Source organism: Scyliorhinus canicula, chromosome 9 (genome assembly GCF_902713615.1).
Source record: "Scyliorhinus canicula chromosome 9, sScyCan1.1, whole genome shotgun sequence".
NCBI lineage: Eukaryota > Metazoa > Chordata > Chondrichthyes > Carcharhiniformes > Scyliorhinidae > Scyliorhinus > Scyliorhinus canicula.
Genome location: NC_052154.1, coordinates 141,715,242 through 141,737,143, shown reverse-complemented (window position 1 = coordinate 141,737,143; position 21,902 = coordinate 141,715,242). Strand labels below are relative to the sequence as shown.

The following is a 21,902-nucleotide window of genomic DNA, read 5'->3' as shown; positions in this document are numbered from 1 at the left end:
ATGTTCTACCGGTACTCATGTATATAATTGTTCTAAAATAAATCTTGTTTAATTTTGCTTACTTTGGACTCCCTGAGCCTTATTAAACAGCCAACAGAATTTCTACAGTTAGAGAAATTTATCGATGTAAATCAGTTTAAATGAGGTAGAGACAATTCTGAGATATTTATCCATAATTATTCTGAATTTTGGGTTACATAATTGTTGATTATGTAGGGCTCAATTTTATGTGTTCCCAGAGGGCCTGTTTCCTATGGGGGGCAGGGGCAGCACATAATATAAGGGAGGCACCCACCCAACCACCTTCCCACCCACCTCTGACCTCTGCCCCATAATACAGGGGCGGGCGAGTACTAAAACCTGCATTCTGCCTTCCATATTTAAATGAATAACCAACGGTCATTTGAGCTTGTTACCAAGCCAGTTGACCCTGATAACACAATGTCCATGCCATAAAACATTTAGCATGGGCAGCCAGGTGTGAGTGGAAATCCCAATTTTATAACTGAAATGCTGAGAGGCGAAAAGGGGCATGTCACACTTCAGGGCTGCCTTTTGCTAATTGCTGGGCTCTTTGCCCCAAATATTAAACCCCCCTTCCTTCCTACTCATTTCCTCCTTTAAACCCACTCCCTTCTCTCTCCCGAACATCCCCAAGCCCTCCCAGACCAAGATCATGGCTATTCGGCTCCAGGGATCCCTGGGTCTTGGCCTTCTTCTTCTGCAGTCTTGGTAGTGGTCACTAATATGTCCCTCATGCTGCCAGAACCGATGAAGCTGTTGGCCAATCCGATTGACCAGCTGCTCCAGAGAGTAGGACATCCTCCATGTGAGTTGTGTAAGTCCCACTTATTCCTCGTTGTGACATTATAGAACATAGAACATAGAACGATACAGCGCAGTACAGGCCCTTCGGCCCACGATGTTGCACCGACATGGGAAGTCAAAAACTAAAGGCCCTCTAACCTACACTATGCCATTATCATCCATATGCTTATCCAATAAACTTTTAAATGCCCTCAATTTTGGCGAGTTCACTACTGTTGCAGGTAGGGCATTCCACGGCCTCACCACTCTTTGCGTAAAAAACCTACCTCTGACGTCTGTCCTATATCTATTACCCCTCAATTTAAGGCTATGTCCCCTTGTGCTAGCCACCTCCATCCTCGGGAGAAGGCTCTCACTGTCCACCCTATCTAACCCTCTGATCATTTTGTATGCCTCTATTAAGTCACCTCTTAACCTTCTTCTCTCTAACGAAAGCAACCTCAAGTCCATCAGCCTTTCCTCATAAGATTTTCCCTCCATACCAGGCAACATCCTGGTAAATCTCCTCTGCACCCGTTCCAAAGCTTCCACGTCCTTCCTATAATGAGGCGACCAGAACTGTACGCAATACTCCAAATGCGGCCGTACCAGAGTTTTGTACAGCTACAACATGACCTCATGGCTCCGGAACTCAATCCCTCTACCAATAAAGGCCAACACACCATAGGCCTTCTTCACAACCCTATCAACCTGGGTGGCAACTTTCAGGGATCTATGTACATGGACACCGAGATCCCTCTGCTCATCCACACTGCTAAGAATTTTATCATTAGCCAAATATTCCTTATTCCTGTTATTCTTTCCAAAGTGAATCACCTCACACTTCTCTACATTAAACTCCATTTGCCACCTCTCAGCCCAGCTCTGCAGCTTATCTATGTCCCTCTGTAACCTGCAACATCCTTCCACACTGTCTACAACTCCACCGACTTTAGTGTCATCTGCAAATTTACTCACCCAACCTTCTGTGCCCTCCTCTAGGTCATTTATAAAAATGACAAACAGCAACGGCCCCAGAACAGATCCTTGTGGTACGCCACTCGTAACTGAACTCCATTCTGAACATTTGCCATCAACCACCACCACCCTCTGACTTCTTTCAACTAGCCAATTTATGATCCACATCTCTAAATCACCCTCAATCACCTACAATTATGTAGAATGTCTGGAATATAAAGGGTTAATGTAATATCATAATTGACCACTAGATGAAGCTAGATGCAGAACTCTATTAAGCACTGACTCTCAGGCTCCTGGGAGAGAGCTGGAGAGAGTGCTGAGGAGAGGTCCAGAGAGTGCAGAGTACAGTTATAGATAGAGACTAATGTTAATAGAGTGTAACTTGCAGATTACTAGATTATTGCTTGCCATAGGAGTAAGTGGCCGAGCTTTAATAAGTAGGGTAATAAATGTTAGCTTTGTTATTGAACTTGGTTTCTGTGATCATTGTGAACACTATGACATACATGCTGATAATAAGAATCACAAAGGGCACCACACTCGTTAGTACTGCAGGGTGGGTTGGCGTAATGTATGTCGGCTCCATTCTGAAGAGTGCCGGCTACTTTTCACAGTAACTTCATTGCAGTGTTAATGTAAGCTTACTTGTTACAATGAAGATTATTATATAAATTATTACTGCCTGGCACCCCACGCCTGCTGCCCCCTTACTCTGTGAGGGAGGGTTGCAGAGAAAAAGTGTATTATTCCGCCTAGAAAAGCAATTTGCTGAATTGAAGTGTAATATAACAGGAGAGATCTCACTGTGCCATATTTTGATCAAATGTCAACTTTTGCTTACATTCTGAGATAGCAGATTGGCTAGGACATGTGTTGGCAGCACGGTAGCACAAGTGGATAGCACTGTGGATTCACAGCGCCAGGGTCCCAGGTTCGATTCCCTGCTGGGTCACTGTCTGTGCGGAGTCTGCATGTTCTCCCTGTGTCTGCGTGGGTTTCCTCCCGGTGCTCCGGTTTCCTCCCACAGTCCAAAGACGTGCAGATTAGGTGGAGTGGTTATGATAAATTGCCCTTAGTGACCAAAAAGGTGAGGAGGGGTTATTGGGTTACGGGGAAGGGTGGAAGTGAGGGCCGGTGCAGACTCGATGGGCTGAATGGTCTCCTTTTGCACTGTATTTTCTATGTTTCTATGTTCTCGAAGGGCAACTTTAGTAAACAGGAAATTTGCTGCTCAAAAAGTGGAATTGATACATAGGGTTTCAAAAAATCACTTACAATATTTATTTTTCTTTGAATATAGTATAAAAGTATAGTATAGACATCAAATATAATTCCTCTGAGTTTATAATTGCCAGCAGATTTAAAAAACTCACAAATTATAAAATTGTTCCGAACCGTTCTACTCGTGGCTGCACAGACTTACCTTGATTCACTCATGGGATGCCATCGCACGGCATGCTTCAATGATATGTCTACAATATCTGCACAAACAAATTTTTGCCCCTGGAATCCTTGGATAGAATAGTTAAACAAGGCAAATGCAAATCAATGCTGCTTAGTGAAGTCTTTTATTTATTGGTTGAACAAAAAAACAATAAAATTGAATTAAACTAAATTGCAAATTGCTTGAAGCTTCCTTTCTTATTTTCAATAGGAACTATTACATAAGTCATTGTCATCAAACATTAAAACAATAATTCACACACTATCTTAATTAGCCAGGAAATGTATGTCAAAACAGTGTCATTGGATTAATGAAAACGAGAGAGATTTATCAATGTCTACAACAGTGAGTGGTTTTGAAACATACTCCTGTATATCGGTGTCATTCATTATAACACACAGAACATTTAAAACAGTTAACTGAAATAATTTGGATGAATAGATATGAACACTTCCCACTATTATACTGACCGGCAGAAGATTGTTGTTGCATATAAGTCATGTTCATGGACAATCTTATAGTTATCAACTTTTGACTACCTGACAAATACGTCCTTGTTCATGAAGAAAATTATCCACCAGTGTGACAGGTGAATTTAATACACCTCTATGATCATGTGCTTTAGAGGGAAGACCAGGTGATTGAAAAGAAGGTATTTTTGTTGTCTGGAATGATCTTCATTGTGGAGTTACTCGAGTGAGACTGCTGGAACTTCATTTATTTGAGATATTTAATCCATAGTCTGTAAGGGAGAGAAAAAAACCTCATCTCCTGGTTGGAATCATACTTAGGTTTCCAGAAGTAGTGAAGAGTGACCACCATACATGTCATTTTGCTACAATACTGTTAAATTAAGATTATTTCTAAATCTACGTCTTTGATCTGTGTTTATCATATTTCCTAATCTGCAGGTGCACAATAACCCAGCATGTCAATCTTCGCCATATTCTTGTCAGCGATCGGTCAGTTTATTCTTTCCGTATGAAGGGGAAATTATTCTACAAAACTTTGAAGTCATCCACCATAGACAAATGTAATTATGTATTTTTATAATATATGCCAAATCCTTCTGGCTAATCAAGCTTGTGCCCAAAAAATCTTGTGTTGGAGATTTATTTCTTCTAATTACAACTGAATATCAAGCTCACTAAACACTAGATCATTCAGATTGCAACTCACGTTAAAGCGACTATCTCAACACTATCTAAAGTTTATTTTAAACACAGGTCTTTCTGTATCTCATTTCTACATAAATTAGGTATTTAAAACTGTACAGTATTAGTAGGGATTCATGATACAGGCAAATATGGAGGTGGATCCCAAGATGGCACAGTGGCACAGTGGTTAGCACTGCTGCATCACAGTGCCAGGGACTCGGGTTCAATTCCAGCCTTGGGTCACTGAATGTGGAGTTTGTACATTCTCCCCTTTTTGAATTTTGAATAACTTAGTTACTGCTTCTAAAATTATCTAATCTCTTATATTGTTTTGACCTAATTGTAGGCTTTGCTTCTTGTTTATATTTGAAAAGATGATGTTATCATCCCCATAAAAAGTTTTTACAAATCCTTCCTGGTGCTTAAGTATCAACCCCAAACCAAGTCTAGAATTTCCTAACTGGCTGAAAATGCTGCCCTGAAACAAGTGGAAAAAATTACCCCAGGGTTAAGACGGTCTGCAGTTTTCTTAGCATCCCTGTGGGAACCACTTGTCCATTAGTTATCCCTTAATCGGATGGGCAGGATGAAATCTGAGACTCCCCAAATTGTAAATTTTCCATGTGAACTCCTGTCCAAACTATTTCTTCCCTTCATTCATAGCTGTTGTTAAAATTATACAGGATACAAATAAACACTGCTATTCGTCTGGAGAAATAAGCTTTATGTGCCCTATTAAGTTGATATGATGCTATCATAACAACATAACATTAGTTCTTTTTTAACCATAAAACACTGAGTTAGCTATCTTTTTTTTAAAAAATTGAATATTCCTACTTCTGTTCTCCAGTGTTCAGCTGCCATACATTATTGGAAACCTAAAGTTTGAACAAATAGCTGGATATATACTGGTTAGACATCACCATGGATTTTCCATGGCGTGGGATGGTGGCTCAGGAATCTACATAAAGATGAATATGGATTATGTTGGAAAAGTATGTGGACTATGTGGCAACTTTAATGGAAATATGCATGATGACATGTACACTAGCTATGGTAAGTAAGAGAAAATGTTAAATGAAGGAAACACTAAGGTGGTAATTTGATTTTGCTGTCTACAATATAATCTTGGGCAAATGTGAAGTATCTCAAATTAGGAAGTGATATCTTCTATCCTCAATGTACAAAGAATTATTATTTTTGTACTCTGTTAGTCAAATCATGTCTGCTTGCATCTAACAAATGCTAAATTCATTCCTACTGGATGTACCAAAGATCCTTATTTTTAAAAATGTGGAACAGTGAGCCAATTTATCATGGCCCTGTGTCTGACCTCGGCTCCTTTTTACTGCAGCTTCCCAATGGGAGCATCTGATCGCGCAGTAGTCTCTTTCCACTTTTTCTCCACAACCCTCCCTCACAGAGTAAGATAAAAGCAGTGCTGCAAGTGGTGGAGGCTCAACAGATCATTTTAATTGTGTCATGGCAATGTATAGCATGGAGGCAGCTTTTTCCTCAGGTGAAATTAAGCAGAATATAATCTGAAAGTTTAGTTTTTAAAAAATACACTGGGTATTTTCAGTTGGTGTCTCACTCACCATCTGAAAAAGCTGGGAGATACCTACACTGACATCCGCCTACTATTGATATGCAACATCTGATGGACTTTTCCCATATTTTGCTTCTTCAGTTATTTTTCTCCTATTGTGAATGATAATGTCAATAATAAATAATAGTGATATAAAGGTGACAAAGTTTTGCTGTTATTATACTAAGACCTGGTTAAACTAATGTACAGTTATGTACACTGCACCTTTAGAAGTGATGTGTTGGCCTTGGAAGGGCTGCAGAGAAGACCTAGTTTGCGTGACAGTTCTCCCACACCCAAAATTGCTAAACCTGTGGTCATCCAAAACTCTACTGTCCTTGTCCTAATTTACACAAAGCCCTGCTCGTCTGTCAGCCCTGTGCTTGCTCAAGCAAAGCCTCAATTTTAAAATTCTTTTGCTTGACTTTAAATCCCTCCATGGCCTCACTCCCTCCCTATTGCTCTAATCTCCTCCAGCTCAATAAACCTTCAAGTTATCTGTGCACTTCTACAATACCGACTTCCTGAGCATCCCCAATTTTAATTGTTTTGCCAATGGCAGCCATGCTTACAGTGCTCAAGGCCCTAAACTCTGGAAATCCTTTGCTAAACCTTTACCTGTCTCTCCCTCTCACTCCTCCTTTAATGTATCTCTTTGACTAAGCTTTAGGTCATCTGCTGTAAAATCTTGTGTGACTGGTGCCAAATCTTGTTTGATAATGGCTCCCTGTGAAGTGCCTTGGAATATTTTACTACATTAAAGGCATTATGTAAATGCAAGCTATATCTCTCCTTGTCCTAGACACTTGCACAGGTGGAAAAGGTTTCTCTTGATCTGTCCTATCAATTCTTTATAAAATCCTAAAAATCTCAGACAAACCACCCCTAACCTTCTATTCAAGTAACATAATTTTAGTTTATGTAATCTCTCCTTCTAATCTATCTTTGGAACCTTGGTAACAGCTTTGTGAATTGATGCTTCACACCTTCCAAGATTAGGATATCCTTTCTAAGGTGTGATTCCCAGAACTGTACATTAAACTGTCCATTGTGTAGCTCCAGCAAAACTTTCTCCCCTTTTTATTCCAGTTCTCTAGTTACAAAGGCTGATATCTATTAGCATTGATAAGAATCTTTCCTACCGACTGTTGTACTTTAGTGATCTGTGCTTAAACCCCTAAATCCTTTTGTATGCCACTGTTCCTAGCTTTTCACCATTTAAATAGTACTCATAGCTCAATTTTTAACAATCCAACCCCCTGGTACCATAGACCACAACATGGGTGGGATTCTCTGACACCCCCGCCCGGTTGGAGAATTGCCGGGGGGGGGGGGGGGGGCGTGAATCCCGCCCCCGCCGGCTGCTGAATTCTCCTGCGCCATGGATTTGGCAGGAGCGGGTATCGTGCCGCGTCGGCCGGTGGCCGCTGGCAGTCCCCCCCCCGGCGATTCTCCGGCTCGTCATGGGCCGAGTGGCCACCTGTTTTCGGCGGGTCCTGCCAGCGTATGTTACGACAGGTACTTGCCGGCGGGACCTGGCTCCGCGGGCGGCCTCTGGGGTCCTCGGGGGGGGCGCGGGGGGATCTGGCCCCGGGGGTGCCCCCATGGTGGCCTGGCCCACGATCGGAGCCCACTGATCCGCGGGAGGGCCTGTGCCATGGGGGGCACTCTATTCCTCCGTGCCGGCGGGTGTCCCGGTCCATGATGACCGGCGCGGAGATGAAGCCGCCTGTGCATGCACTGGGAACTGGCACTCCCACGCATGCGCCAACTCGTGCCGGCCAGCGGAGGCCCTTCGGCGCCAGTTGGCATGGCGCCAAGCCCCTTCTGTGCTGGCCGGCACATGCAAACCACTCTGGCACCGGCCTCGCCCCTGAAGGTGCGGAGGAGTCCATGCCTTTTGGGCGGCCCGACTCCAGAGTGGTTCACGCCACTCCATCGAGCCAGAGTTGCCCGTACCGCCGGTTTCCGAAGAATCCCAATCCTGGGGCTGGATTCTCCCCTACCTGGTGGGGCGGGGGGTCCCGGCGGGATGGAGTGGCGGAATCCACCGCACCTTTAGGGGCCAAGCCCTCACCTTGACCAAGCCTTCACCTCACCAAGCCTTCACTCCGGCGCGGGCCTAGCCCCTCAAGGTGAGGGCTTGGCCCGCGCCGGAGTGGTTGCCGTCCCGCCAGCTGGCATGGAAGGCCTTTGGCACCACGGCAGCCGGGGCCGAAGGGACTTAGCCGGCCGGCGGAAATCCGTGCATGCACGGGAGCGTCAGCAGCCGCTGACGTCATCCCCGCGCATGCGCTGGGGAGGGGGTCACTTCCGTGTCAGCCATCGCAGAGGCTATGACCGACGCGGAAGGAAAAGAGTACCCCCACGGCACAGGGCCGCCCGCGGATCCGTGGGCCTGATTGCAGGCAAGGCCACCGTGGGGGCACCCCCCCGGGGACAGATCGCCCCCCCCCAGGACCCCGGAGCCCGCCCGCGCCACCAGTCCCGCCGGTAAGGGAGGTGGTTTGATTTACGCCGGCGGCACAGGCATTAAAGCTGCGGGACTTTGGCCCATCGCGGGCCGGAGAATCGCCGGGGGGGGGGCCCGTCGACTGGCGTGGCGCGATTCCCGCACCCGCCGAATCTCCGGTGCCGGAGAATTTGGCGGCCGCGGGGGCGGGATTCACGCCGCCCCCCCCGTGATTCTCCAACCCGGCGGGGGGTTGGAGAATCCAGCCCCTGATGTCTGCTTGTGAAATTGGTCGTAATAGGGTTGGATTTTATGGTGTCAAATCAGGAGGGTTGTTCCTTTGAGCAAATGTACACTGGCACATAATGACATCAGGCTGGCAATATGATACATTCGTGCCAGTCTCGAAAATTACGCAAGGTCAATAGGGGGTAATTCAGAAGCCTGCCATTCTGAAATGTCTAAACAATGAGTTTATTGATGACCCAATCGTCTGCAAATTTTCATTGCCCACTGCGTTTGTGATATATTTTGTGAGTATTTTACAGCAGTTATGACATGGTGGCTCAAGGTTGGAGAAAAGGCCTGTCACCAGAACCATAATGCAACACCAAATTCTGTTCGGAAAGCTGACAGCGACAGTATTTTTTGGAGCCGGCCAAAAGAAATAAAGAAAGTTTGAGAAAACGGGGACCTTTAGTTTTGTAGCCATGACCAACTTTCTGTAAATGGTATAAGGCCTCCCGCACCTCTCCCACCCCCGTTGCATGATATCTCTGCCTAGACTCCCAATTGGGAGTCGAGCCCCCCCCCCCCCCCCCTTCACAATTCTATTGGGCTGCCACTAACTGGCCATCCAGCGATGCTTGATTCAGCGATGCTGAGACAGTAGGAGTGTGAGCAAGTAGACCACCTACTTTATATTCCGCCTCCCTTAGCCCACTGAAAAGCATAAAGTCCATCCACATTATGGGCTGGATTTTGGGTTGAGGGGGATGATGACGAATGGAAATACAGCTTGACTGACAACAATTAAAAGTGATCAACACTTTTGACAGGAAGGAATTTGTGCTAAAGCAAGAAATGGCCAGGAGAAGCACTGACAGCCCCCAAAAAAGGTAGTGGAAATCAGAAAGAAGGTCCTTTTCACGTCCAGGGAGCAGGAAGCACTCCAGGCAATACCTGTGCCACCAATGAATCATGGAATTTACAGTGCAGAAGGAGGCCATTTGGCCCATCGAGTCTGCACCTGCCCTTGGAAAGAGCACCCTACTTAAGCCCATGCCTCCACCTTAAACTCGTAAAACAGTAACCTCACCTCACCTTTTGGTTACAAAGGGGCAATTTATCATGGCCAATCCACCTAACCTGCACATCTTTGGACTGTGGGAAGAAACCAGGAGCACCCGGAGGAAACCCACCCAGACACGGGGAGAAAGTGAAAGCTCCACACAGTCACCCGAGGCCGGAATTGAACCCAAGATCTACCCGGCTCACAACTCCTCGTGAGATTCAGTGCAATCTCACGAGACGTTGCAATGTAAATCCCGCCCACAATGGCCAGGATAATTTTTTAGCAAATCTGCATGTTAGAGCGAGCCTTACTCTAATGTGCAGATTCCCAAGATACTTGAGGCTTTGGGCTTCAATCTCAAATGCCCGATGTGGATGTTGGGGATGTGGAGGGGGCGGGGGGCGGGGAACCCTCCCGTGTTGCATTCAGGCTGGGGGTGAGGTCGGGGATTCTTTCTGGGGCTGCGGATATCGGGACACCATTTTTAAATGGCGCCCCGATCTGTCGCTACAAGGGGGAGTTCCAGCGAGCAGAGCCCCCATTGTAAAAAACGGGACTATGTGTAGCCTTGGTCCTGTGTTCCCCGTTCAGGCCCCTTATTCAAAGTGACTCGTGTTGAATAGGCATGGGCGGAATTCTCCGCTCCTGGGAAAAATCGGGAGGGCCGTCGTGAACTCAACCGAGTTTCACGACGGCCTCGGAGGCCGCTCCTCGCCCCCTATTCTCCCCTCCTGGTGGGGCTAGGAGCGGCGCTCCGTAAATCTCAGCCACGGGGGCGTCGCGCCGAGAATGACGCGGCCGGCCGCCTAATGACGTCAGCTGCGCATGCGCAGGTTGGCCGGCACGAACCCGCGCATGCGTGGCTGACGTCTTTCCCCTCAGCCGCCCCGCAAGACGTGGCGACTTGATCTTGCGGGGCGGCGGAGGGGAAATAGCGCATCCGATTTGGACGCCGGCCCGACAATCTCGGTGAGCACCGATCGCGGGCCTGTCCCCTCCTGAGCACAGTCGTGGTGCTCTTTCCTTTCTAGGCCACCTACAAGCCCCAAACGGGCTTCTCACTCCCGTTTCACGATGGCAGCGACCAGGTGTGATTGCCGCTTTCGTGAAACAGCCGCAAATGGCAGGCCGCTCGGCCCATCCGGGTCGGAGATTCTTCTGGGGGGGGGGGGGGGGGCGAGGGGGGTGTGAATTTTGTCGGGGGGCCCTCCCGCGTTTCTCCCACGCCGCGTGGGGAGCGGAGAATTACGCCCAGAGACTTTTGAACCCTAGCTGCTCTCTCTCTCTCTCCTGGATCCTGCCGTATAAATTTGTTGGTGAGTTTCAGGAATATATTTTAGGAAATTCTCAAACTTGATCTCACTTTAAGGACTTTTCCCTCTTTAAAAGCCCATCCCTGTGGCAAAAGAATCAAATGGGACATCTATCCAGGTACATATGCAATTAATTATTTTAAAAAACTCATTCTATTCTATCTTGGAATTAAATTAACAGTAGCTGTTTACAACCTGACATTCTCAACGCCTTCCTGAAACGTTGAAATGAGTATCTTAACCATTATAAACATGAATGCTACTAGCTGCCATTGTCTCTAATTTTGAACACCATTCACCTTCTTTCCGCCAAACAAAATGTGCCCGCATTTTGGCAAGTGAACTTCAGAACAGGTCACATGGCCTCTCCCGGGATTCCTGATGGTCATTACACCTCGTGAGACCTGACCAGATCTGGCGAGATGTGGGTGGGACCCAGTCTCGCACTGTTAAGTGAGTTTAAAAACTCCTTTAACCGTGCTGCTGCTGGATCGAATGGCCACCTGGCATCGATCAGCCTCGACGAAGAGACCTCAGCCGGAGACCGTTTAGCACTGGCCCCCGCGAATGGGAAACAGGTGAAATGTCATTCAGGGCAGGGGGGTCTCCCAGACAGTCAAAGGCACACGGGTAGTCAACCTCTGGGCAGGTTGACACCCTGGCATTGCAGGTGCCAGATGTGCTCATTGACACTGCTAGCCTGGCACCATGGCAGTGCCAGCTGGTCAGCCTGGCAGTGTCACCTGGGTGCCAGGATGCCCATGTGGCACTGCCAGGCTGGCAGGGACACTGCCAAGGTGCCCATGTGGCATTGTGGTAGTGTCAGGCTGCCAGGGCACTGCCAGGGTTCCCGGCTAGCAGTGCCAAGGTGCCAGGCTGGCATTATTCCATGCCAGGCATTGGGCCCGGAGGTGCCCCACCAGTATGTGGTGGGGTGGGGGGGGGGGGGGGGAGTGGCACATGGTCCTCAACAGGTGAGTTGGGGCATCGGTGGGGGAGATTGTGCCCCAATCTCTTCCTGCACAGGGAACGATCCCTCAATTCCCACCCAGAACGGACTCTGTTTTGTTTGAGTTAAATCGCCCCCATAGTCCCAAAACATAATAACCTTATGAACCTCATATTTGTAACAATGCCTTCTTAGGAGTGCACTACAAACTTTATTTCTCATTTTAAGGCAACTCTCCTTTGCCAGCAGTTCTTTACCTAGAAAAGTAGGACTTTTGGTGGCTTATGGGAAAAGCCACCATCCATAACTAAGGATGCTGTTACTTGTGCATTTTTCCAGAATAGTAACTGAGATGCAGTATAATATAATTCTACCTTGTGGAGCACACAGCTGAAATTTGGAAGATGCATTTCTGATGCCTGGATTATTACGGGAGTCCTGCGGAACATGGCTCAATTAGAGACTCAAAATCATGATTGTGTAATGCCTGCTGCACAAATTTGCCTTGCAAAGGGGCCTCACCATGGAGATTGTGGAGGAAGCAGGCAGCCAAGGGCAACAAGGATGAGGCGAGCTCCTGCCTCTTGGTGCTACCTGCTGCTCTTGGCTGAGAATCCTGGTGGTTAGAAGCATTTACTTAAAACAAAATTAGAATGCTCAAAGCAGGCCGGTCATCTGAATTCTAGGAATAATGTAATAGGACCTTGGTTTAATTTGTTTGCTTTTGGAACAGGAACCACCAGAACCAATCTAGCCTCGCCTTTTTTCTAGGTTGAGTTAGATAGATTTTTGATTGTGTCAAAGGTTACGGGGGGCAGACAGGAAAATGGAACTGAGGCCAATATCAGATCAGCCAGATTCTTGGCAAGTGGGAAGACCGGCTTGAGGGCTGAATGGACTTCTTCTGCTCCTAATTGTTGTGTTCTTGAGCAGCAAAATCAGCCAATGAAAAATGAGCAGCATGAAGAGATGCAGAGGATAGTCAATTACCAGCTTTGGACACATTTGATTCAATCTGTATGGGTTTCCCTTGCCGTCATATCTGGTGCTTGACATCTCATGATCCAATCCTGACTATATCTTTTCCATTCCCATTACAAAGAATCCACCAACTAGGTTCACACTCAACTTTCACACTCTCATTCACACTCCTAATCAAAGCCAACCTTAACCAGGATAATGGGCGGAATCGGCCGGAGTCGGCGTCAATCCCAGCCCCGCCGTGTCCCGAATTCTCCGCCTCCGAGAGTCGGCGGGGGCGGGAAGCGTGCACGCCGGTCGGCGGGCCCCCCGCGCCGGTCGGCGGGCCCCCCGCGGCGATTCTCCGGCCTGCAATGGGCCGAAGTCCCACCGCTGACAGGCCTCTCCTGCTGGCGTGGTTTAAACCACCTACCTGACCTGCGGGATTGGCGGAGCGGGAGGGTTCCAGGGTCCTGGGGGGGCGCGGGGCGATCTGAGCCCAGGGGGTGCCCCCACGGTGGCCTGGCCTGCGATCAGGACCCACCGATCGGCGGGCGGGCCTGTGCCATGGGAGCACTCTTTTTCTTCCGCCTCCGCCATGGCCTTCACCATGGCGGAGGCAGAAGAGACTCCCTCCCCTGCGCATGCGCCAGTATGACGTCAGCAGCCGCTGATTCTCTGGCGCATGCGCGGACTTACGCTGGCCGGCGAAGTCCTTTCGGCCCCAGCTGGCGTGGTGCCAAAGACCTTCCACACCAGCCGGCGGGACGGAACCACTCTGGCGCGGTCCTAGCCCCTCAATGTGAGGGCTTGGCCCCTAAAAGTGTGGATCCGCACCTTTGGGGCGGCCCGACGCTGGAGTGGTTTCCGCCACTCCGACACGCCGGGACCCCCGCCCCGCCGGGTAGGGGAGAATCCCGGCCAATATATGTATCCACAAAAATTTCAGTGCAGCTGTAACTTAAATTTCCAGCCCACAATATGTAATATTTTTTGGTGTCATGCTTCTCACTGGTGCCAATGTACAACTTCTAAAACTAACCTGGTGCCGTGCGATAGCATGCAACTTACCACTTCCATAATGACAAGCTCTCAGTGACTGGTGTTCCTGACACGAGTATCTTGTTGTTATTATGCACATTTTGCTGGAATGTAGAAAGCCTAATAGAATTGGTTAATTTTTCAATGATTGGCCGTTAATTGTGACCTGCTACTTTTCCATTTGATTTTCATTCAAGAAGAAATGCTAGGCTTCAAGGACAATTTATCTTTATCGAATGAAGTTAAATTATTTTTTATTTTGTTTAGGTTTGTTAACAGAAGACATAGCTATTTTTGGTAACAGCTGGAGAGAAGACATGCCAGATAAGAAACCTTGTCACGTTATTCCTGTCAACTACCCAGCACCATGTTCTGGACAAAGCCAAAGAGTAATTGAAGTTAGTTATAAACCAATTTTATTTTAAACCAAGTTTTATTTGCAGGACATTAAACTGTTTTGATATTGTTTATGGATATCAGAGATTATAACAATAGCCTTAATATTTAATTTGTTGCAGAGATCAGTCGAATTAGAAAATGACAAATTGCTGCAATTTGTGTTCTTTAAGACATAACTGATTTTAATAACACAGTGCTTTTTCTCCTGAGCAACAATTTTATCTTCCAGAATCTGTAACTGCTTAATTAAATAATGGGTGAGATCTTGCGGGCCCGTTTGCTGTGGGTGCAAATCCTGTTATGGCCGCTAAATCTCACGGGAAGTTTAAAACGGGATTTGCACTGCCGAGATCTCGATTTAAGATCTTCTCCACCACCTACCAGTGACATAATCAGGTTCACGCCAAAAAGACCGTGAGCCACGTTTCCATACATTTCAATAAACGTAAATGTACTTAAATGACTTTATACCATCGCATCCACCCATGATGGATCCTCCCCCCCAGTGGCGTGGCGGCACACGGGTGTGAATCGCTACTAGTTTTCAAAACTAAAAGACAGTCGTGATTACGATGTGGGGGTGTGGGTGTGCCTGGAGGCCTCGGATGTTGAGGGCCAAAGCTGGGTATATCCCCATGGCTCCTGGGCAGCCTGGGGTGGTGCCAAGTGGACGCTGACATGGACAGTGCCAAGTGGGCACTGCCAGGGCATACCCCTTCTCCATTGGGGGGATCCTCTTATGTGTGGATGGGGGGAAATGACAGAGCCCTGATTACAGTGCGGGGTGGGGGAAGTGGGGGGTGGGGTAGGAGAGGGCCTCCCCGATATTCTTGGGTGGGGGCAGGGTTTCCGCAAGCTTGCTGGGGTGGTCCTCAGTGTCCGTGGGGGGCTGGTGAACTTATTTTAAACAAAGATCAGTGTTCTCTTTAAAGATTATGCCTTTATCTCTGGTGAGCCGGCCTTGCCGGTTCTACCAGGCACAGCTCCCTCAGAGTGATGGCGTAAACCATGCCCCCAGATTTTCTGTGCACTAGTTTAGCTGGTTTAGCACACTAGACTAAATAGCTGGCTTTTAAAGCAGAACAATCTAGGCCAGCAGCATGGTTCAATTCTCGTACCAGCCTCCCCGAACAGGCGCCGGAATGTGGCGACTAGTGTCTTTTCACAGTAACTTCATTTGAAGCCACTTGTGACAATAGGCGATTTTCATTTCATTTTCACTAAGTTTTGAAGAAAAACAGGCCGGTTTTCAGTCCAAGCCTGATACTCTTGACAAATTGTGGGAAATTTCCACCCAATAATTTTCATAAGCAGTACATGTCCTGTAATGTTGTTTGAGTGCTGAACATAAAGCCATGGTAACAATTTGTTGGGCTCCATTATGGAGGAGGTTGGGGGGAATGTTTTATAAGAATGTTTTCCGAGCAGAGAGGCTGAAGTTAGGAGCAGAAAGGAAGATAACAAGAGCAGAGAGGCAAAAATGACTAGAGAAAAGGTAATGGCCAACAATGATATTAGAAGGGAAGACAGTGGCTGTGATTCTCTGCTTGGGAGACTATGTTCACCTGCTGGAATAAATAGGGAGACCCCCACAGAGACGCCATAGCAAAAAGAACCCCCCACAAAGACCCTCAAACTAAAGGAACCCCCCACCCTACAGTGCCCCTAGAAAAGAGAACCCTGTCTGGAAGCTAGAGAACATTTCAGTCAGGGGCTGAGAAAAAACATACTGTTGTAACACTCAACTGGCCATACACCTACTGACTCAGACAGAGGAGGCACCGCGTGTCCATTCCTGGAAAGAGAAAAGCATTGACCTGTGTTTAAACCCCTCAAATCCTTTAGCTGCAAGCCATTCATTCATTTCCCTTCATCAACTGCGATTGACAGCTTCCGCAAACACAACTGTGAGTTGTGCTTCATTCATCTTCCTTGAGTAACTCCAAGTTCCGTAACCACAATGTTTACCATCATCAACCACTTCAAAGTCAGTTACGTGTTGTCAATTTCCAGCTCAGCACTTCAAAATCACTCAAGTGTGAAGATGGGGTGGTGGTGATTGGAATGAACTTAACTCTCTTTGAAGTGGTTGATGTTTGTAAACATTGTAGTTCCAGGACTTCAGAGGTACTCTTCCATGAAGGGAGATGAGCGAAGCAGCTTCTAGAAGCTGTCAATCACAGCCTATCAAGAGATCTGAGGGGCTAAAACATAGGTCACTGCTTTTCTCTTTCCAGGAATGGACATGTGGTGCCTCCACTATCTCAGCCACTGGTATATACCCAGATGAGTCTTAGAACAGTAATTTATTTCACTTCCCCTGTCTGGACTGCTCTCTAGCTTGGGGTGTTTAGCTGTTTAGAGGGTCCCTGGGGGAGAGTGTCTCCCTATTAGCCGTGTCTCTGTGGGGGGTCTCCCGATTTAGGGGGTCTCTGTGGGGGGTGGCTTTCCTATCTTTGGGGTTTCTGGGGTGAATCACTATCTAGGGAGTTGCTGGGAGGTCTCCAGTTTTAGTGGGTCTCTGGGGGCGCGGTGGGTGGGTGGTCTGGCAGAAGAAGAGTGGGCAGGTCATGCAATGTGTGGGGGAAGGTGACCCTCGCCTGGACTGTGGGAGAAACTCCCTTAAGGAATTACCCCCTTGGCACATCGCGAAGGTCACCACGTCAGGGTCACGTTGGTAAATACGAGTAGCGAGCCTTGCCCACGTGGTTCTCAGCCCAGAGGACCGGATATTGACACGGGCCCACAGACTCTGGTGCCTGGCTGGCTAATTTGCATCCTTCCTCCCGCTGGCATGCGGACATGCAGATGCAAACCTTGACCCTGCCATCAGCAGGGAGGGGGTGCTGGAGCAAATGGATCAGCATCTACCGGCGCCCATATCGATTTCCTCCGGACACCCAGTTCTCCACCACAGCACGAACCCTGCTGCCGGTGTTGCGAGGCGGAGAATATAGGCCAGTATCAGATCTGCATAGCCTGAGATTCAAATAAGAGGCTGATTAAAAATGTTGAAGAAGAAGTCAGCAGTGGAGAGGTTTGCTATAGAGTAAGAATTTGAGTTAAGGAACAGAATCACAGACACTGGTCCTTAATAAATATATGGTTAATAATACATAAATAATAAATCGATAAGATAAATCTACATTCATAAACAGGACAGATTTGGTCAGATTAAATTTTATATCTTTACTAAAGTTTATCACACTCTAATACATGAATAGTATAACAGAAAAGGATGTCAATAATATGATAATTTTCTTTATGATATAATCAATAAACTGAACATTTTAACATATTTTAAATTTGTAATTTTCTTTAGCGGGTCAACTCTGAGTTGATTGTAATTTCATAGCAGATATAACTGGAGTCACAGAAGAAAAGCAAACTCCAGATTGTAGGCTTTTGTCAGGACAAGATAGTAAAAATACACTTTTTTATAGATATAAATTAGAGAACTACTCAGAAAATAAACCCTTAGTTTGGCATCTCCTCCTTCTCTAATATTGTGACATTGCTATGATTGTTGTCCAATCAAGTTTCTAGGCACCATAAAATTGGCTTTGTGATGGAAGCAAAGTTTCATTATTTCAAATGGGTAACATTAATATTTTTTATACATTGCTTCAGATAGACAGATTTAAGTTAAATTAAAATATGCTTTGTGAGTAACCTTAGCTGAACGTTGACTGAGATGGCTTATGGTTCAAGCTTCACTCCAAAAAAAACCTGTTGAGTGGTGGAATGAATTTCTATCTCTGCATCAAGTGGGGTACATGTGTCTGATGGGTGAGAGTGTCAACTCCAATCTCCTCCACCATTGCACCTAGTCCACCTACACCTCCACCCCAAAGCTCTGGTAAGATTAATGGTTTGACCACATAAACAGCAGTCTGTGTTATGGAAACAACCCACTGTATTATCTATTTGAAGTCGAAGCGATGGAAGAAATGGATTGTCATATGCTCTGGCCATAGAACAGAAGGAGAAGATGAAGGCTGGAATTCTCTGGCTGTTGGGATTCTGTTTTCGCGCCGGCAGTCTCCCCCCCCCCCCCCCCCCCCCCCCCCCCACCGGCTGGCAGCGTGGGGTGGCTTCAATGGGAAATCCCATTGACAAGTCGCAGGAGTAGAGAATCCTGCTGCCAGCAAATTGTGTGACGCCAAGAAACATGCGGCTGGGGGACTGGAGAAACCTGCCCGGAAAACCGGCCGGCGGAATGGGCTGGAAAATCCTTTCCTTGTCACATGCTGAAACAAAGAGAAACACCAATTGGTCAAAAATCTATCGTTTACACCGTACCTAATTAGTTTAGGAAATTATCTGGCTCTTGAAGATTCCATACAATTGTGAAATGAACCTTTAGCTTTAAAGTAAATAACAGAAATATAATAAAAAGAAATACATGCATCTGGATAGTATCCTCCACAATCTCAATATGTCCTAAAATGCTTTAGAGCCAATGGAGTACTATTGAAGTGGTCACTGTTGTAATGTAAAAAACTAATAGAGTACTTACTCTAGTGATCTTGTTTTCCTACTTCAAACAACATATTTAATTTAAGATCGCAAAAGTGGTTGCACAGAGTCATTTTCAGTTACATGTTTCAACGAAGCTCAGTTTAAAGATATTTTGCAACAGTTTATAGATCCTGTAACTACAACTCTTATTAGTGGTGAGCATCTGGAATGAGCTTCAAGAGGCAGTGGTAGAGGCGGGCACAATGTTTTCCTTTAAAAAACAGATAGACAGTTACTGGGTGGACATTGGGGGATATGGGCCAAATGCGGGTAAGTGGGACCAACTTAGTGATAGAAACTGGGCGGCATGGAGAAGCTGGGCCGAAGGGCTTGTTTCCATGCCGTAAACATCTATGACTCTATGTTTCTGCCTCTGTGAAATTAATTTGCCTATGGACAGACACTATTTAAGTTTTAATATTGAAAATATAATGCCAATTCCCATTTCTGGTTTGCAATATGGTGTATCTTTAATGTATACTTTAACTGGATGAGAGTTCTCATATAATAATATTCTAATGTTCTAATATTCTTATGATAATCTCCAGAAAATAAGAGATACATGCACAGTGCTTCTCGGTTATCCATTTATTCTCTGCCATTATTATGTTCAACCATATCCATATATGGCCAGCTGTGTGAATGATCTCTGCATGTGAGTATGTTTAAAGAACTAAAAGTCTTTCAAAAATGTCTATTTGTTATATTTATTAATAGTTTCTTACAATATAAAATCCCAGAAATATTTTTGTCACAATAAATGATTATGCAAGTGTTAAAAATAATAATTTGTAGCATTCTGAAAAGTTTGGTTAGTTGGCTGGATTTCAAATGTTTAGGGGCAGGATTCTCTGATCCCTGTCGCATGGTTCTCGGCGGCACGCTGCTGGCGGGATTTTCTCTTCCCGCCACTTGTCATTGAGATTTATGATTGAAGCCACCTCGCCCAGCTGGGAAACCCACAGGCAGTGGTGTGCTGCTGGTGGGAACCTAGAAATCCAACAGCTGGAGAATTCCGGGCCTAGGAGCCAAATAAAAGACATTTGATTGAATGAAGAATGCAAGATTAATCTGACTGTGCAATTACTGATCGATATTGTTACTTTCCCTCATTCTATCAGGTATGGACCTGATAATACGACATTATGTGGCGTGCTAACTGAGTATGCAAGAGCTTGTGCACAAGCGGATCGACCACTACATGACTGGAGACAACTATTCAACCAGTGTGGTATGATACAATACAGCAGACAGTTCTATACACCATCGACAATGACACAAAGTGGTTCACAAGTGGGTCACAAACTGGGAATTTAAAATTAATTTGTGTCATGATACCAAGTATATCTAGGCAAAAACTGTGAAACCATCTTCATCAACACTGGAAGTGAATGATTTAGGAACTGGCAGTGTTCCTTGGATCTATGGCCCCACTTTCTACTATGCAGTTATTGATCTGAGACAGGTATCCATGCTAAAACAATGCACATAGAGAGAAAAATGATTTTATAACAGAGCAATGTAATATTTTCAAAACTTTGAAAGACAGTTGATTATTATCAGTGTTTAAATAATCAAAATTGAGTGCAACGCATTTGTGGAATGTATGTTGAGTTTAATCTGACGTTAAGGTGAAATAGGACACACTAGTTATCCAACAGACTCTATGACCATATAACGAGTACAGTCCATTTTGGGCAGGATGACTGGCATGCATGAACAGCTCTTTCTTTATTCTTCTTCCACCTCTCTTCTAAGTGCCGTTTTCTTTTTGATTAAGCAAGATGAAATAAAAAGCGTAGCACAGCTTTCTACTATGGTTATTTGTTCTAACTATCTACCAGTTGCTCCCACACTATTGCAAAAGACTTGTCTGCCCATGGAACCTTTTTCAGGCTAGCTATTGTTACCTAGGATGAATTATCCCACTAGCCTTATTTCAATGGGAATTAAACCAAAAGTAACTTTCAGTAACACAAAACTTCCAGCACTAACCTATTCCTTTATCTATCAGGCTGATTATATTTCATATATCCTAGGCATGTAGCTTATTTCTAAATGGTAACACTTTGGATATCTAAACGGGAACAAATTAAATCAAATTAATTTGTTTAAATGGAACAATTGATGGAAAGTTTTTTGCAACACAATCAGTACAAGGCTCTGATTATTTTTCTGTAACTCATGATTTATAGTTAACATCTGAAACTGTGAAACTGGGATTTCCAATCCCACCCAGACTCAACAGACTTTTGGCTGTTTTCCAAATGTCTCAGTCCCACCCGTGCCGATCCCCGCCATGAGTGGGACTGGAACATTCTGGCTTGTGTCCAAACTTTTCTGTTATGGATTGACTGTGTGAAAGTTGCTGCCAGTATTGTGGGATTGATGAGACCATCAATTCAAAAGACACGTGATTGGAAGTAAACAGTGGTTTTAATAGTCTTACAACTGAGCCTGCCTGCGACGAGAGGAACTGAGAGCAGGCTTACGACTGCAGTGCTTTATACTTCCGGTTAGTGGGAGGAGCCATGGGCGGAGCCATGGGCGGAGCCAAGGGTGGAGCCCAGTACAAACTCCTCATCTCCCCCTATGGGCAGAGCCACGCAACGGCTCGTATACAGAGCCAACAAGGACACCATACATGTAAGGCAATACAGTGTGAATTACGAGGTATATAATTCACCACAGGGATCTCATAAGATCTCACTTAGCTAGGTCATTAAGATACCATAAATGTATAATTCATGTGGATATAATTTGAGGTACTTCCTTAGATTGACCTGAAGGCACATTTTTGGCAGAATAGGAGAGGGAATTTTATTCTACATCTAGCCTATACTAAACAAGGGCGAGAAATATTTGGTGTTGGAATTGGGAGCCAAAAGTGGTGAAGTATTTAATTGCTCAAGAGTTGTTGTCACTCAACAAATATAAGAATTCCAAAACCTATCTCTTTTGAATATAATAGTGATTCATGAATGAAAATCTCAATT

General features: G+C 45.8%; 1 protein-coding gene across 1 annotated transcript in view; it reads left to right on the top strand.

The window, feature by feature from the left end:
- LOC119970940 (otogelin-like) overlaps positions 1–21,902 on the top strand; it is a 323,755-nt gene that overhangs the window by 10,625 nt on the left and 291,228 nt on the right. Inside the window, 5 exon segments of the mRNA XM_038806051.1 lie at positions 4,144–4,265; positions 5,240–5,445; positions 14,254–14,384; positions 19,455–19,561; positions 20,028–20,137. Coding sequence (XP_038661979.1) covers positions 4,144–4,265; positions 5,240–5,445; positions 14,254–14,384; positions 19,455–19,561; positions 20,028–20,137 — 676 coding nt within the window.